The 18,699-nt window shown below is 39.6% G+C and overlaps 1 protein-coding gene across 2 annotated transcripts in view; it reads right to left on the bottom strand.

Annotated features, from left to right (window-relative positions):
• The window catches only part of MACO1 (macoilin 1), a 53,629-nt gene that overhangs the window by 17,455 nt on the left and 17,475 nt on the right, over positions 1-18,699 (bottom strand). Inside the window, exons 4-6 of one of the 2 annotated variants that reach the window (XM_023635470.2) lie at positions 15,928-16,051; positions 14,167-14,345; positions 12,435-12,936 (exon numbers count right to left, since the gene is read on the bottom strand). The exons of the other annotated variant lie outside the window; for it this stretch is intronic. Of the exons in view, the coding sequence (XP_023491238.1) occupies positions 12,435-12,936; positions 14,167-14,345; positions 15,928-16,051 (805 nt within the window). The remainder of the gene's footprint in view (positions 1-12,434; positions 12,937-14,166; positions 14,346-15,927; positions 16,052-18,699) is intronic. 2 annotated transcript variants of the gene reach the window in all.

Consider the following 18,699-nt stretch of genomic DNA (forward strand, 5'->3'; position numbering starts at 1 on the left):
CAGCCTTTAGTTGAAAGGGGTATTGTTTTTAAGTATCTGAAAACAATGAGATATTTCTGTCTAAATGTTTAAAATCCTTATCCTTTGCGAATTACTTGAATTACAGCCCACAGTACTATGACTTCATTGAAAGTTTACAAGTCTCCAAGGGGTACTGCCAATAACTTCATGGTTTATAAAGCCTGAGGCTTTCTGATGCCTGACTGAGGGCACAGACAAACTTTAAGGCTTTGGGGCAGTAAATTTCCCCAGGAAGCAAGTCCTGCAAAAAAAGAGGGAGACTTTTTCTCAGCCTAGGGATGACTAGGTTCCCCAGATACTCTATGAGTCACACTCCGTACTCACTCCAGAAAACTACCTAAGTGTATATTTCTATGGGCTGCTGGCTTGACCCCATGAGCCTCTCAGGAAGATAACGAGCCTCGGCTCTGCTGGTTATCTCTGAACTCCAGAGAGCTGGTGACAGAGATGCTGTACGTTCAGCAAGAAAACACAGAACTTACGATGCTGCTTGTTCTATTAGAAAAGGGGCTTCAGAAGCTCATCTCCAAATTATACAGGCAAGTGACTGAAAGACAGATTTTTCTAACAAACCTGTCACACCAGCCAAAACGACCCCCTTGTTTCTACCATCTTCAGCCTTGAATTATACCACCTCTCTAGAAGAAATGGCCTTCAATTTTCAAATCTCACTCATTCTTCAAGGGCCAGTTAAAAAATAAACACAAACAACCAACTAAAGAAACTCTGCCGCGTGAGACTGGTCTGCAGGCCCGAAGCCCCACTCCTGAAACCCAGAAGCCCTCACTGCTAGTGCCTCTCCTTTGGCGCTACACCATCGCCCTGTGCTGTTTGTAATTTGTTCTGCTTTTTAATCTTTTCCTGTGTATGTTTCTTAATTCTAAAAAGACTAAGTTCTTTGAAGCCAGGGACTGACTGTGCTATAAAATTAGAAGCTGGAAATGTATTTCTAAAGTTTCTTCCAATCCTTCCAGACCATGCCTCTAACCCTCACCCGTCCATCTCCTCAGTGCTTAGAATAGAACAGGGTCACTGTTAGGACATAGGAGGTCTGCAAACAACCGATCTACAGCAGGCCGTCAGATTTTCAGTTTAAATGATGGCTGACGGAAACAGGGGTAAATGGACGTTTGCTTATCAAGAAGGCAGGTGCACATGAAAAGAATGAATGAAGAGCAACTGCTTCATCTTGGTAAGCACCTAATTCCATTAGGAGATCCCTTGGCATACATTAATCACACAAGACAAGACTTGTTTAGGGACCACACAGCTGTCTTTGCAGAAAGCTGAGCTCATAAATCAAAGCTCTGTCCCCAGAAGAAATACTATCTACTCTCTCCACCAACTCCTTCCCCTCCCCCCTTTCCAAGTCATTCACACTGACAGGACTGGCAGCATGGGTCATTCACATAAACACGTGAATGTATCCCATCCTAAGTGAGGCCTACACTGACTTGAAGCTGTCCCAGTATACTCTATAAACCACAGCTTTGGAAATAGCAAAACGAAGCTATTTCAGGTCTCACCGTGGTTACTACAATTGCTTACCAGGAACAAGTAGCCAAAAATAAGCCAGAGCCTGGTGACCTGATTACTAGGTGAATCCATATTACAAAGTAGCTCACGTCTCTGCTCCCTGTGTCAAACACAGAAGACAAACACATTCATTTTCACTAAGGAATGCAAAGGCAGAAAATGAATCCTAGATGCGCTCACATACTGGTCATTCAGCGAAACAGGAAAGCAACTTCTTGAAAGCCTTCAAGAATAAAGCTATGAGAGCCATGAACTAGTATTTTTCATAAGGTCCTTACAGGATGTGATCAGATTTGATAGTTTGTATCAAAAGTCTATGAAATGTTCATATCTGTTGATACAGCATCCCACTGTCAAACATGTATTTGGAGGGCTGGAGATATACACAAAGATTTATGTAAAGGTGTGTTTGTTGCAGCATTATTTATAATTTAAAAGAATCAGAAACACTTAAATAGTCAATAGAAGTTTGGCTAAACAAATTGTATATTCATGTGTCTGACATTCAACTATTAAAAACTACTGAGGAATAATATTCAATGACATGGGAAAATGCTCATGATACAGTCAGTGAAAAAGACAAGTTACAAAACACTATATGTCTTATGAGCTCCATTTTGTAAAAGAGAATGTGTATGTATGCAAGAGAAGAAAGACTGAAAAGATACATATTAAGATAGCAATTACATCTTCTTTATCTTCAAAGTTTGATATAATCAACATGTACAACTTATTTTTAACATTTCAATTATTATTTCATAATTGGGAGAAAAGTTATTTTAAATGAGGAGGCTGTCAATCTGCTTTCCATGGCTTTTCAGTGTCCACTGTTACTCTCAGATCTGCCCGTGTCACAGGCCAGTTTCAGAATAATGCGAAACCCTTAGGGAAAATCCAACTCTTCTACTTCATAAACTTTTTAGGTCATTCCAAAAAAGGGGAACTGAACTTTCTGAAGTAGAGACTGCCTCAGTTCCTAAATCTCTATCAGCTACTTCCCATTCGTCAGTTCTTATCGAAACCATAGTTTTCTACATTAGACTCAAAAGAGCTACAGTTTATGGCCCTGCCTGGCTCCCTTTGGAAAGAGGGGAGCAGGCATTGCTCTAACATCACGTTAGACGGTATGCACATGTGACAAGGGATGGTGCTGGGAGGTCCAGATTTTAAACCAGCTGGCCTGTGAAGTCTGTAAATAACCAGCTTTCATGTCCCGAGTTGTGGTGTATTTTATGCTCCAAGAACACACGAGAAAAACATCTTGGTGGGAAGAAGTCTCGAGTCCTAGGTGCAGGAGGCCTAAGAACCGCTCTGCACCAAACAGTCTCAGGAGCATCAGAGACCCAAACCACGCTTCTTGTCACAAGGCTGTCACCTCTCCAAGTGCTCTGAAAGCCTCACAGTCAGGAGTGGGGATTCAACAATAAAGGGGGTGGTCTGACTCTGGGAGGGCACTGTTAACAGGTGCATGTTTTCCAGGAGCACAAGAAACTGAAGGAGAGGAGACGGCAAAAAGGTCCCATTAATGCAGGGCAGATTAGTTCATGCGATTTACCAGATGGTCCCCAGCAGAAAAGTCCTTCCTATAGGAGTCCAGTTTTGATTGGCAGGGTAGGGGGTGGGAAGGAACAAAATACAAGCATAACAGGGAGAGTCAGGTGCAGAGGTTGCAAACTGGTGAGCCAGTCTGGCTCAGAAACATGTTTTGCTTGACCCTCCCCCTTATGATGTAAACAAACATTTTTTTTACTGGGAGATTTCACATAAATGTATCTGTTTTTGGCATCTCTTCAAAATATCAGATTTAGCAACACTGGGCCTGCAATCCCCCACGGCAACAATTGGCTGTCTCATTTAAAAGGGTATGGGCTCCCCAACTCCCAAGGGCCAGCTGCAGCACTGAATACCATGATGCCAACCCCAGCCTGCCTCCCTCAGCCTGTGCCCTGGCTGGCTCCTGTAAGGTCTGAGTCTGCAACACCTGCTCTCGAGCAAGGGGGAGAGGAAGGGCGACGGTCCTTTCTAGTTCATTATTCTCTGCTTCTCTTTCCAATCTGTTACAACACTCTAGGACAAAGGTGAAATGTACCTTAGGAGAGAAGAGTTGTTCTTCTCACAAAACAGAAATCAAAACATGTTTTAATCCTGAGAGTCCCAGCAGGCCAGAAAGAAGGTGGAAAAGATCCCCCAGAGATGTACGCAGACTGAAGTATACCCACCCTGGCTGTCAGAGTACTCAAATAGCTGGTTTCTAAATGATAGCGTGAGTAACATTTCAAGAATACAGTTCCTTTTCCTTGGAGAACCTCCCCTTCAGGGAATCCACCCCTAATCCCCTTCGCTGGAAATCTCAATTCATCCTGCGCCAGCAGGGGGACTGACTCAGAATTTAACAAAGTCTTACAGCAGCTCCTGCCAGACTCTATGGAGGAAACTCTCCAATTGCCGAACTAGAAAGCCCTGTTTTGTTAGAACAAACTCAGTACTCAACGTAAAAATGTTTCTAACGTGGACTCCACCTTCAAATAATTTATTTCATAATTTATTTATCCATACAACACAGATGATTCTCTTCTTTGATCACTTGGATATGGAGACACTAGGTGAACTACTGGCTTAAATTCACTAACGTCTCGTTCCTCAAGGGCTACCTGGTTTTCAAATCATAAAACAGCCCTGTTTAAGCATAAAATCCTCATGCTTCTATTACCATCTTCACATCTCAGAATATTATAGCTGTAAATCACTGCAATGGTTAAAATAAACCCAAACTATATTGTAAATTAACATAAACAGAGCTAACCAAACAAAACCAATAGGTTCCTTAAATATGATGAGCACGGCAGAAAGTGAAAATACATCAGGTCTGACAATGCGTATCTGCTCAGAGACAATGTTGGACAAACAAATCGAAAACATGTTTCCACAGAGACAGAGAGCACATACACTAAACTTACTGAATAGAAACATGGCTCTACTACTAATTTTTTCCACTTAATAATTTCCAAATAATGCAGTAGCAGCTATATCCAATATATTTAATCTAATCTAATTAGAACCTCTAAATGTCCAGTTTTCATAATCTTCACTCTAAAATTTCATACATTTTTACTAAATTTTACCTTTTACCTAGAAATGATACTGTTACCAATGAATTAGCATCAGCACCTGGAGAGGCAGAAAGGCCTACTTTGGCAGCCATCACTCTTTGGGAGGGGGTCAGGCAAGCCATTCCGCAGCAGTAGCTTGTCCGCGCTGTGCTGTGCAGGCGGCACACAGAGGGAGGGCAGCAGGGGAAAGCCCCAAAGCCCATATCGTGGTCTCCCAAGGGCAGATTTTTTTCCCCGCAAACTATTCCTGACACACAGCAAAACTTATTCAAATACAAAACAGAACCAACAAATATACTGTGCTCCCTCTAGCACCTGAGATGATATATAAGCAGTCAATACATTTTCTACCCTGGGAGATTTCCTTGGAGGGAAGGTTAGAACAGAGGAGGGAGATGTGAGCGCTCTCTCCAGCTACCACAAAGACAAAGGGAATGGTCAGGGCTGGGGGGAAAGACGGCACGACCCACCAGGACAGACGAGTAACACAAGGCAAACTGAGATTTCCTCTGAGTCCTGGATGAGACATGGCTTGTGCCTAGACTCCTTGGCCCTGAAGCACAGTCCACCCGCTGCCAGAGCAGAAGGCTCTTCCGACAGCAGTCCCTCAGAGTTTGCTCCCCTTGTCCCTTGTAACTTCCAGAAATCCTTCAATTTCCTGCACAGCCTCTGGAAAAAAGTACTGAATTTAAAAACTTCCTGGAAAATACCATGGAAAGGGACTTACAGTGGAAAGTCTATTTTTTAGAAATAAAATCAGTAACAGCCTACTCAAAAACAACAAGTAGTGACACTGGATGTCTGGTCCTGGGCCTGGTCTAACATAATATTTAGGTTTTCTAACTTCAGAAGCTTTTGAGCTACATTGCACTGCAATGAAATTACTGAGGCTCATCTTTTATTCCCCCTCTTTCTAATATTTTCCCTGCACAAAGGTAATATTCATTCAACAAGTATTGAGTATCTACTCTGTGCCAAGCACTGTGTACTGTAGCAGACAACAGGAAAGGAGGTCCCTGCCCTCGCTGAGCTTACATTCTATTATGGGTATAATAAGCCTGTGTAAAAATTCAAACTATATAGAAACAGACAATGTAGAAAATAAATGTCCCCATAATCAACTACAATTAACTATTTAGTATACACTATTTAAATTTCTGTGTGCCTGAGAACTATACCCGCCCGTCTTTTATAATGGGTTCATACTACATACTCTGTTTTGCTACTTCCCCTCCTTTAACAATCAATCTTGGGGTCTTTCCATTCCCTTCTTTTAAGATGGGTTTCCACCTTTCAAGAGAATCTTTTGTAAGCTTTCCCACTTGAACTACTGTGATTCCCCACTTAGGGCTCTTCAGGGCCTTGGGGGAGGGGTGGCATGGTCCACAAAAGGCCATCTCTCCCCCTGGTACCTGTCCCAGGGAAGGCTCCCAGGCTCTACCTCCTGAATTGATTGCTCTGTCTTGCTTCTTCCTCGTAGTCAGTCTCGGCTTTGGATTCCCTTCTTCCTTTGTACCTACAATCTCGGGTTCCCTGCTCTGAATCCTCCTCCCCACTTTCTGCTGCAACTTCGAACCAGCAAGTTCCTGCTCTTCCTTGCTCCCTGGAGCTAGGAGCCAGCCCCACCCACTCCTAACTCTGACTCAGGCCAGTACCCAGGCAGCGCCCTACAAGGGAAAGGAAAGATGGATAGTTGTAAGAAAAACTGGCGTCTTTTTGTTCTTCTGGTAAATAGCATTAGGCCCCAATCTTCCTTGGTGTTTTGAAATGCTTCTCTAAGATCACAGAACAGGGGCTTCCTGGATTCTCTCTTCACTTTGCTCTTTTTCACAGTTGTTCACACTAAATCATCCTGAATCCATTGACTATTAAAAATCAGTATCTAAAAATATGGCCGTTTCTTTTCAACAGACATATAATTTTCTTTTTTTTTTTGGAAGATTAGCCCTGAGCTAACTACTGCCAATCCTCCTCTTTTTGCTGAGGAAGCCTGGCCCTGGGCTAACATCCGTGCCCATCTTCCCCTATTTTATACGTGAGATGCCTCATGTTTGCCAAGCAGTGCCATGTCCGCACCCGGGATCCGAACTGGCGAACCCCAGGCTGCTGAGAAGCGGAACGTGCAAACTTAACCACTGCGCCACCAGGCCGGTCCCAGATATATAATTTTTAATTGTGTGTAGAAATCTTAAAATGTGGGGAAATAAAAAACAGGAAGTACTGTAAACTGTCTCCTGTTATTTTTCCCCAAATAGCAAGACCACACTAAGGGGCCTTATACGGGTAAGTCAGAGGTTATACAACCACCTCAAATGCTGGTAACTGGAAGACAAGACTCAATTCAGAAGGACAAAAGACTGTGAACTGCTAGTCAAACCACATCTGGGCGATCTGGGCCACCAGCAAGTCCAGTAACAGGGAAAAGCTCGCTGTTTTTAACTTTTGCTATCTTCACCCCACTTTATAAGAGAAACCTAAAATTATAAAACATAAATACAAGGTTTATATGGGCTAGAAAGTGGAATGAAGAGCAATGACATTTTGCTTACCTACCAGCTTAAAATAGAAAGAGATGAGTCCCAAATACTCGTATCACAGCCTACTAAAACACACTAACCAATATACTCACTGATGGACTAGAACATTATATAGCCTATTCATGAAGTATGTTGTCATCAATTTTATGCTCCAAAAATATTTCTCTGAGACCTAGATCTGGTATGTAAGTTAGTTCCTGAGGATGAGTGTAGGTGAATGACTTAAGATGTCTTAAAGTGCTTCTCTATCCCCCCTCCCTCTCCTTCCCCTCTGAGGCAGTGCCATCACTTGCTTACAGATTACTGGAAAAATCCTGATAAACATTTTCTCCTTCATTCCCCTGCCCCCACCCCCCCCACCGGCCCCAGCTCTGAAGTCTCCAAATAAGCAGAATCGTATGAACAAACTAAGTTGTAAGTAATAATATTTTGGTGTGCCTAAAATAACCAAATGAATGGAGAGAGGAATAAAACAGTGAGTAGTCAATATATTACAACTTACTCCATATTTCCTTTTTCCCCTGATGAAAAGGCTCTCCTCTCCCCCTACACGGCTTCAAACTTTCTCTGAATTTACTATCACGGCGATGCCCACACCCCAGGACCCCAGGCCCTTCAAGCAAACGGTGGTTTCTCCTCAGGATACGTTGATGGTTACATCCCTGGTCTTCAGTCTCCCAGCTCAGGGCTCCTAGGTCTGCTGCTGGCAAGCTAAGCCTATTCCCAGAATTACCCCTCAAGGGCAAATTCCATGCTGGGTGGCTCTACGCTGTCTGGACCAGACTCACTCCCCCCAGCCAGCCCTACCCAGAGCAGAATTCTCAGAGACCTTGTGAGCTCTCAAGGCGACAAGTGGACGGCTCCCTTCTGCTCACAGATAAGCACATCCTCATGTCTTTGGCAAGAGCAAGAATTTTTACAACACAGAACAGCATCTCTCTAGAAGAAAGGAAAAGAAATGAATTCTGAAATTCTAAGTATTTCTTCTATAGAGTTTAACCAGGAAAGCATAAAATCTTGCTCTGGTGCCCATCCTTGAGCCAACTTTAGATGTACGTGCATTTAAAACAAACAAAAACACAAAAACAAAAATATAAAGCAGAAGAACAAAGCAAGCAGGTAGATGAACTTTTTTTACGCAGCATGGCATAACAGAAAGGGCCAAAGTCCTGGCACTGCCACCCAAGCTGGGTCACTTGGATGAGCCATTTAATCTTCCAGGACTTGTTTATGTCACTGATAAAAAGACAGGATTGGGGGGCCTGGTCTAGATGTCTCTTAGATCTCTTGAAGTTCCAAAAAAATAATCATCATTCTAATTCTATGCAGTCCTGTTAAATGCATCTCTACTAGACAAACTGTGGATACACTTTCTTTATGAATCTTCATTGATGTTAAAGAGTTGATATCTTATGAAGAATACGCACTAAAAGTAAAAAAGATGAATCTTCTGTCTCGGATACCAAGAAGTGGAATGGAAATAAACCAAAAAGAGACTTCTGCTTCAACATTTCTACAGAATATGGATCACTTTACCTTTTGCACTCAAAATTTTAAATTCTCTCCTTTAACAAGGAAACTGAAACAAGTAACAATCACCACTAAGAAACCCCCCAGCCTCGGGGCTGTGTCTGAGAGGGAGCTTCCTGCCCAGCGCAAACCCAGCTGTTGGCTCTTCTGCTTGCAGGCGCTGAAACTGCAGGAACTCAGCTCAGGTGTCACGCCCTGAGCTGCCCAATCTGAGAGTGACCGTCAACTGAATGACTGCACAGACCTGCCCCGGAATATTCCACATCAAGTGAAAACCAGGGTTAGGCTAAGCTGGAAAACGATTTCAATATAATTCAAGTGGAAAAAGCAGGACACAAAGACTACACAAACACTATGGCCACAAGAATATAAATTTAGTTGATGGAAAGAAAATATAACAAAATTTTAACAGTAACTTGTGTCATAGTAGTGGGACTATTTTCCCCTTTTCTCTACTTAAATTTTCTATGATTTTTTCACACTTAAAGTATTTTTAAATTGACCACTGAAGAAAAAATTTAAGCAAACCTCATTCTAATTTACATTATTCCTCTCTAACCCAGCACTTAGTAAAAATAACTGATCTTACTCACTGCTTTTTCTGTTTTTGTCTAAAATTTTTCCCATGTGAGAAATAAAAATATTTTTGGCTACCAACATTGTAAGTCTGTTTCTAAATATCTTGGGTAAAGAATTCAGAAATCAAGCTGGCAGAAACCGGGTCATTTAGTAAGATCTGTATTTATCAAACCAAAAAAGGACTTTGGACTGGCTTTAGCAAGTTCCCAAACCTTTCCTGGGCAGGATCCTACAGGCAACATGATTCCCAAGTTCCCCACCTTCCCCCATTTTCCTTACCCTTAGTAACCTATCACATACTTCTGTAAAGGGCTGGAGAGTAAGTTTCTTTGGCTTTGTAGGCCATATGGTCTCTGTTGCAGTTACTCAACTCTGCCGCTACAATGCAAGGGCAGCCATGGATGCTACGTAAATGAATGAGCGTGGTTGTGCTCCAATAAAACTTTCTACAAAAACAGGCACTGGGCCAGATTTGCCCTGTGTGCAGTTGTATGTCAGCCTGTGGTATACAGCACACTGAAGAGCATCCATGGAGCCTGGGGAGACGCAGGAAAGGCCTGAAGAACTGCCTGCTCCTTCACAGAGAACGGCCATCAAAGCTTATTTTGACAGGTACACCGATCTACAAGAATTCTCTCTGAAAGTAATGTACTAATGAATTTTCCCCCCAAAAGACACTGAATTGGTTCCTTAAATATAGCAGTTCTCAAGCATGATATTCAGACAAACACGGTTGTAGAATATGTTGCAATTAATTTACTACTAATGATACAGTACCGTTTGATTTAAAAAAAACATTTTTAAAAGGATAAATCAGTCTTCTCCCTACAGCCAGCATGGACCTGTACACAACCCTGGGTGTGTCTGCAGTAGTCAGGGGCTAACCAACGTACACGCTGCCAGCCCATCTATGTTTGCATCAGAAGGAGCCTTAGAGACGAGAGAGTCCAGCTCTCTCCATCTGAAGATAAAAAAACCCACTCTCTAGCTAACGACTCAGAAATATCAGACTCGGATCAGTTACAGTCTTATTAATATCCATCAAAACATACATGAAGTCAAACAAGAGGAAACAGGAGATGGCCAAGAGGGGTGAGAGGAAGTGTGATAAGGCCTCCTACGACCACGCTGGATAATTTGCTCAGATAGATACCCTTCTTCTTACAAACTTTCATTGTTGTTCATCATAGAAAAATTTGAAAATGCATGAAAGTAAAAAGAAAAAAGAAAAGCCCCAATACTATCATGGACCAGTAATTATTGTTATCATTTTGGTTCCTTTCCCTTCAAATCCTTTTTCTGTGTATCTTAGGAAAAAACATGTTTTAAATAAAATTGCTTTCTACTTACTTCATGAAATAGTATGTCACAAGCACTTCCATATATTGCTTAATATGGCTCAAAAAACATGATTGTGTAATGTCTGTATTAAGAGTCCATCAAATAGATGGACCATATTTATTTAAATTTCTCCCCTGCTGTTGGATATTTAGATCATCTCCTTATTTTTTATAGTATTACATTAAAAGTTGAAAATAGTCTTACGGAAGCTTATACAACTATTTAAATATAGTATTTTCTATCTATGTATTTGACAGCAGGTATTCCCTAAAACAGAGTAATACTCTAGGGCCCTTCAAATCAAGGCATATTAGCGACCACAGGAAGAAGTATATGGTCCAGGAGCAGGCAGGGGGGCACTGGACCCACGTACTGGAAAATTGGTCATCTGAGTCCTTGAACTTCTTTACTAAAGGCAGATTAGACAGTAGTCAATCAGCATCGCAACTAGGGCCCAAGTGAGAAGGTGTCACAAGACCGAGCCTTGAATGTTCCTCTGTAACACTCAACAGAGGAAAACTGTTTTGACTTGAGGGCGATTATTAAAATTGTGTAGGAGAAAGGATGTGAAAGGATGGCAATGTTTCATTTATAGCATATAGTAAATTTGTGCAATATTCCCTTTGAAATAGAAGGTCAACTAATTGGTCTTTCTGCCATGGGCATCTATAGGGAGGTTCTCTGCTGAATGTTTTCTCTGCAGGGCCTGATGGGCCGAATGTTGTAACAGAGACGTGAATGCCAGCCTGGCAGCAGTAACAGCACGGTATGCTTCCAAACGTGGCCAGGGGCTAGGAAACCTCTAGAGCCTTGAGCAGTAGAACCCAAATACATTTCCTTTAATCTAGGTGCCAACCGGAAAATTAAAACAAATAAATAATCTAGTTCAGGTAATTTATAACACTGGAAATCTTCCCTCCCTAAATAAACTGTCTGCTCTTAAGCAAGCCAAAAGAAGAGGAATACAAGATAACTTAGTGGAGGGAGGGAGTTACAATTGCCCTCTTGAGTTATACATAAGAAAAAGCTCCAGTTCAGATCCCAGTTTCCAAACTGAAAGATATTAGGTAAAAGGAAGATAAGCGTATTTTACAACATACATTAAATATATAAAATACAGCAAAATTAAGCCTGAGCCAGTAAAGCTAATACAACAATATTATTCTTTTAATTAACGATGGGAAAAGGAACATTTCTGATTAAAATCTATGTCTAACATTGCATTTACCTATGAAACTTTTAGAAGGAGATTACTTTTCAAACCTAACTTTCCCAGAGTTATTTGGGGAATAATTCACATTTTAAGTGGAAAAACAAAAACAAGCACAAAGTCGTGAGGACAATTTTCTCCACCACCACCACCCCTCCCCTTCTGTACCTGTCTGACAAAGAGATTTGCATGAACAGGACACAAACTCTTCTTTTTGTCTTGATGCCACAAGAACTTTGGGTATGCAAACAGAAAAAGACAAGGACTAAATATCCACCTCTCAATACCACTAGAAAATCGAGTTATATGTAAATTTGTCGAATGTGGAAAGGAATCACTGTCACCTCTTACTCAGAACACTGCAAAGAGCTGGAGTCAATGCTTCAGGATAATGGCACTTACGTGGCCAACAAACCCACATGAAACAAACACTAAAATGTCAAATACCACAGAGTTAACAGTCACAGTATCTGATCACAAATAATTCCAACAGGCCCCCGTGAAGACCTGTTTCCAAGACCTGAGTCCAGTTTATTGGGAAGCGTTGGTAAAGACACGGCGCACACTTACCTCACCAGTGCGTCTGGCTTACTCAGCTGGTTATTAGGGATACAGTTTTCCATTAAGTCCTTGTGTGTACTTGGGCTCTTGCTACTGCATTTCTGCTTCTTCTCATTTTTACTAGATGAGGAAGGAATGCTCCCATTTGTGGCGCTGTGACTTCGAGGTGAGGAGTTCACAACTCCACTGGCGTTTTTGTAATTTTTTGAGGAAGCAGTGCATGAGTCCTCTTTCAAGAGATTTTCTGTACTTCCCACAAGATCATTATTTAATCTTTTACTATTGATATGGTTTTCCATATACTCGATTTCTTGTATTTTAGAGTCTACAGGTTGTAGAATATTGTTGTTATTTATTCCAAGGTTGTGTTTTTTGGCATCCTTGTCCTTTTCTTTTCCTTTTTCTCGGTATTCTATCTCTGGCAAAGTTGTGGAGAGTTTTTTGTTGGCTGGAATACCTCCGTTGTGATGTATAAGGATCGAGGAGTCCATATCAGGCAATCCTTTGGCTGCTACAATACCAAAAACAAACCAACAGACACAAAAACCCACACTGGAATATTTAGTTGTATAAAAATACAGAACAGACTGATTCCACAAACTGCATTATCTATGCTTAGAAACTCACTACGTTAAATAACAAATAATTTAGAAGCAATAACCACACTACATTACGCTAACTTCAAGAAGTAAATCCAAATAAATTTGAGAAGCTGCACATTTAGAAAATCACCAGCATTTATAAATACCTAAGTTTTGGCCTGAAAAATAAGATGAGGACTTTATAATGAAGTTATTCATTTGTCAGTCAAAGCAAGCTTGTGTATCACTGGGGTGAGAGGACACAGGAAGATCTTACTCTAGGAGGCCATATTTTAAAAGATGCTTGGATGAAACAAACTGTTAATAACTTTACTAAAAAGAAAGAGATTAAATGAAACAAAAGAAGAGCTGTGATGTTAGGATCCAGGGCATCTATCCTTTTTCCTGACTCTAGAGTTGAGGTAATAAGAAGTCTGTATTATTTACTAGCCCACTGGTAAAGAATTTTCTGTATCAGGTCTAGACATTCCAATCTGTCAGAGTCGACTTGAAGAGAGATTTTTGCACCACACCAGAGAATAAGATTTTGGCATACATCAACTAAAAACACGATCCCAAACTTCTAACTCTCAAACCAAAGGTAACTGATATTGCTGTCAATTCATCTACTGAATTGTTAATATTCTCATTACAGAAGTCCTATTAGAAAAGGTTCAATTTAAGATCCACATGGCATTATATGAACCATTTAGAATGGGACCTATCCATCTTTGCTCTATTCAGAAGTTTGACTCGTAAAATAGTTTTGTGTATCCATACCTTTATCTTGCTTATACTTAGGTCCTTAGTTTGCTTCAACTACAAACTCTTATATACTATTTTGCTACCGAGAATAAATATTTTAAATATTTATAACAAATATTAAAATATAAAATAAGCTATAAAAATAAAATATATAAAAATAATAAAACAACATAAACATATTTAAAAGCACATGGTCATCAGACACTAGGTAGAGAACGTCACCCACACTATATTTCATGACCAAACTAAGCAATGGCCCTGAAGAGGAACACCAGAAAACAGGAAAATCCCTTGTAATTTTCCAAAGTCCCAGCAACTTTTCCAAAAAAAGGATTCTACTGACAGACAGAATAATGACTAACCTACTGAGCCTCAGCTTTAGGGTCAAGACCTACCTTCCTCGGCCTCTTTCTCCTGCTTCTGCAGCATCTGCTGCTCTGGGGGGAGGGCTTGCTGAAGAAGCTGCATGTAAAATTCGTTCTCTTTTTGCACTTCTTTTTGCTTTCTTAGCCGCATTTTGTAGCTTACGTAACTTTTGAAGCCAAAGCCCAAAGTCACCACAGGGTACCCAATACTAGAAAGAAGACAATCCAGCCAGTAATTGCAGGTTAAAAACAAACAACACATGCATCAAGCACATGAGAACATCTATGACTGAAATTAAGAAACAAATTCTAGATGATGTTGGTAGTTGAGCATTCAGTAAACACACAAATACATGTAATGTCTGCTGCGGAAATCGGAGGCCTTTGGCACGCAGAACAAACCCCCAGGGAACAGCGGGACTGCTAGGCCACAGAGGCTGCCCGTCAGACCGGCATTCTTCAAGTAGCTCAAGAAGTTACCACAGTGACTGCTGGCTACAGTGGCTACTGAACCGCCTTGTGCATCATTAGAACCTTGGCATCTGTACACTTTAAGAATATACCATGGCAGAGATTGTATAGGTGATCATAAGCAAATGTCTTAAGTGTTACAAATCCAAAGGACATCATTTGGTTTTTAATACTAGAAGGCAGGGTCAAGTTCAGGTGACTACTTTGACTTAATCTTCTTGCTGCCTGAGGGTACTGTCACCAGCTATTCCTGGAAAATTAGTTCATAAACACTCTGTCATACATAAATTCAAGAATCATTTAAATAAGTATTTGATATTATCAGGGTTTCAAGAATCATTTAAATAAGTATTTGATATTATCAGGGTTAACATTTGGTGTGTACTACCAAATGAAACTAGCTGTACTTATAAATCTAATCTCTGGGGTAAAAAGTTGAAATATTTTCATTCAGCTCATCAGTCTATCTAATACCATTTCAAAGCCTCTGCAAACACTGTCAAGATTCATATTAAGCTTTATTAACATAAAAACTTATCAATTATAATTAGTCTAAACGTGATCTCACTACAAGTTTAAAGTGACACTTATTTGTGAAAAGACTTTAGAAATATTGGAAACTATTTTTTTTAGTTGATGCCTGTTTATTTTGGTTTCTGCCATAAATATTAACAAAAATTGGTGTGTTTAAAAGAAACATACATTAAGTGGTGATTCCCAGAATAGTGCTCATTTAAAAAAAATGTTTCATGGTTAAGGTTAAATGAATAATAGTATCTTAATATTCATTTACATTTCATAAGGAAACATAATATTCCTTTAAAAATTATTAGTAATATTATTACTAATTATTAATAATATTCTCTTGCTCTTGAAAACAGACTAAGGAAATTCTAAGTTCACTTAAGCTTCATGAAATAGCCACATATTTCATCAGGACTTTTCGGAATCATTATCTGATTATAACAAAAATAAATAACATTTATCAGACACCTATGTGCTTGGCATTAAGTGAAATACTTTACTTATATCACCTCATTTCATCTTTCCCATGACCCCATGAGACAGGTGCCCAATATACAGGGAACAGAACTGAGGCTTAGAGAGGGGGACATGTCCAAGGCAACAAAGCTCTTAGGGGACAGAACTGGGATTCAAACACCCATCTCCGTGAATTGAGGGCGCAGGCTCTTTACCACCATGTTAGTTTGTCTTCTGGGTTCATGTAAAATCTCTAAGAAAACATTTAAAATTGAATTTACCATTCTACCCTGAAAACATCGAATTGAATTATAGATTAAGAATACTCATAATACTCACCAGTGAGCAGCAAACGGACGGCAAAGGTCCACATGAAAATTTTTGAGATCTTTAAATCTAATTGCTGCTTCAATATAAACAAAGAGTATCCAGAGGGACACTGTGGGCAAACACACTCCCCTCTCTGTGGGAAAGCAGCAGAGAGACAAGCATCAATGACACATTAACTAACAGAACAGATGGATTGTTTGGGAGACTGGTTCAACTACAATAACTTTCATTAAGACTTTCAAACTAATTAAAAAGCAATTTGATCCAAACTGAAAGCTTTTATATGACAAAAAGATGCCATGGAATCATAGACAAAAATAAAAGACAAACAATCTGGCATAAAAATATTTACAATATATGTAAAACAAAGTAGTCATAGCCCTAACATACAAAGAGCTTCTACAAATCAATAAAAAGGCACCTGAAAAAAAGATTACAAGGCATAAAAAAATATATATACACACATATTTATTTATATATATGGCTAAAAAAACATATGAAATGATGCTCAACTTCACTACTTATTAGAGAGAAACAAACTTAAAAAATGAGATTCCATGATTTAACCTATCAGATATGCAAAAATTAAAACCCAGGTAAAAGTATAGGGAGAGTATGGTAAAGGGTTCATTCTCATACTTGGCAATAATATAAATTGGGGCAATCCTTTTAGAAGGTAATTTGGCAATATAATCAAATTTAAAATACTTATACCTTTAACCCAGAAATTCCAATTCCAGCAATCTACCCTATAGAAATACAAAATACCCCTGGGATAAATGTACAAGATTATTCACTGTATTATTATTTGCAATAGCAAAAATTTAGAATTTATTTAAATGACTATCAATGGGGAACTAATTATGATAAATCCATATAATGAAATATGATGCAGCTTTTCAAAAGAATGAAGATCTGTACTGACATGAAATGATACGTAAAAAAATAAATTCTTAAGTAAGAATAAATTACAGCACAAAGAAATGTTTCTAACACTTAAGTACTATTACAAAATTTTTTTTAACTACAAGCTTGTATTCCTTTTGTAATTAAAAACAATTTTCAAGGGAGGAAAAAGCAACCTGCGACAGAATAAATGAGATGCAAATAATGGGATAATTTTCACTGGTTTGTATAATCCAAATCTGCATGCCAGGTCCATCTCTGTCAGGACACGACTAATAATGGGATATTTTATGAAGATGGACCACACAGGCATGAGGTCCAGCAACTCTGGAAAGAGCTCCTTTGAGACTGTATAAGGCAAGGAAGTTATAGAAGAGAGAACAGGAGGGAACAATCAGTGACCTGAAGGACTAAATGGCTTTTTGCTAAGGGTCTTTGGAATGAAACAAAAGGAAAATCCCAGAATCTTGGAACTGGAAAGATCATTTACTCCCACTTCCTCACTTTACTGAAGAGTGAGGTGAGGCTCAGAGTTTAGACAAATTGGGTCCAAGTTCAGAGAGATAATATTGAGCCTGGAGAACCTCGGTTCCCTTCCACCTAGTCTGTAAGGGAAGAAAGCACTCAAAGTTCTGTGGAGGCAGCTAACGGCCTTGACCATTCTTACAGATTTAACAGATCAAAAAAAGGGCATTACTACACTGTAGAAAGACAAACAGCAACCCTTAGAATAATGCATTTTCAAATTCATTGCAAAATTAATTTTCAAAAATTTCTATTCCCTACTCCTTATATTAATTTTTAAAGTTATCATAAACATAATAAGCACATTACAGAAAGAAACAGAAAAATCTAGACAAAACACCTGTATTTCTATACCTATCAAACAAATACAATAAAATCACCTTGGAAGTATTTTTGAACAAGTATAATAGTCATGTTGTACATACACAGTTCTGTATTCTGTTTTTTCCCTCTAACAGTAAGGGAAAAAGTTTATGATATAATATTATCATTCTTTTGTGGCAATATAAAATTTCATCAACCATTCCTAATATTCTTAAGAAAGAATTTTAAATTTGAACAACTGGAAGAGAAATTAATCCTAAGTTATATAATTGCACTCATTTGTCAGGCCCAATGACAACACATAGTTTGTTTTGTTTGTTTGTTTGAGCACTAATCATTCCAAATTAAAACACACTTCACAACTTGGCTATTTCAACACGTGTCTCTGAGCCTAGGGCTCAAGAGAGGCCAGTATCACTTATGACACTAGCTTCATTGCTGCCCTGTGGGTCACCACTGAGCTCGCTCCCAATAGTTCTATTAATAGTTATATGAGTAGTTTTTTCTCAACTACTAAGACATTATCAAAATAATTTAAGGAATCATTATAGTTCATCAGAGTCACAGATTATCTGAGCCAGAAGGCTCCCTTAGACATTATCTAGACTACTCCACCTTCATATGACAGAGAAGAAACAGACCCACAGAGAATGGTGAGTGTAAATGGCAACTCACTCAAAACTGAGGCCCAGGAGAAGGAAATACAAGTAAAAACCGGTATACAGAAAAATCACTTTAATGAGAGGAAAGCAGACTAAGGAACCGTGATGCTAGCTTATAAATCAAGTCAGACATGAGAGAGGGCTGAAGATGGAGAAAACCAGGCTCATAGTGGATACTTCAAAAAACAGAGCTGAATTGTGTCTTCCGCATGGGTCACATCCTCCTCTTAGAAGCTCTGAGGGATAAATGTTGCTCCAGAGAGCTTTTACTAGTTGGCACTCCCTCAGTGGTCAAAATGCCACAGGTTGCAGCTTGGCCTAAGAATCAAGTTTCATGCAGCTCTGCAGACAAGCGTGATGATCT

This window comes from Equus caballus, chromosome 2 (genome assembly GCF_041296265.1).
Source record: "Equus caballus isolate H_3958 breed thoroughbred chromosome 2, TB-T2T, whole genome shotgun sequence".
NCBI classification, from domain to species: Eukaryota; Metazoa; Chordata; class Mammalia; order Perissodactyla; family Equidae; genus Equus; species Equus caballus.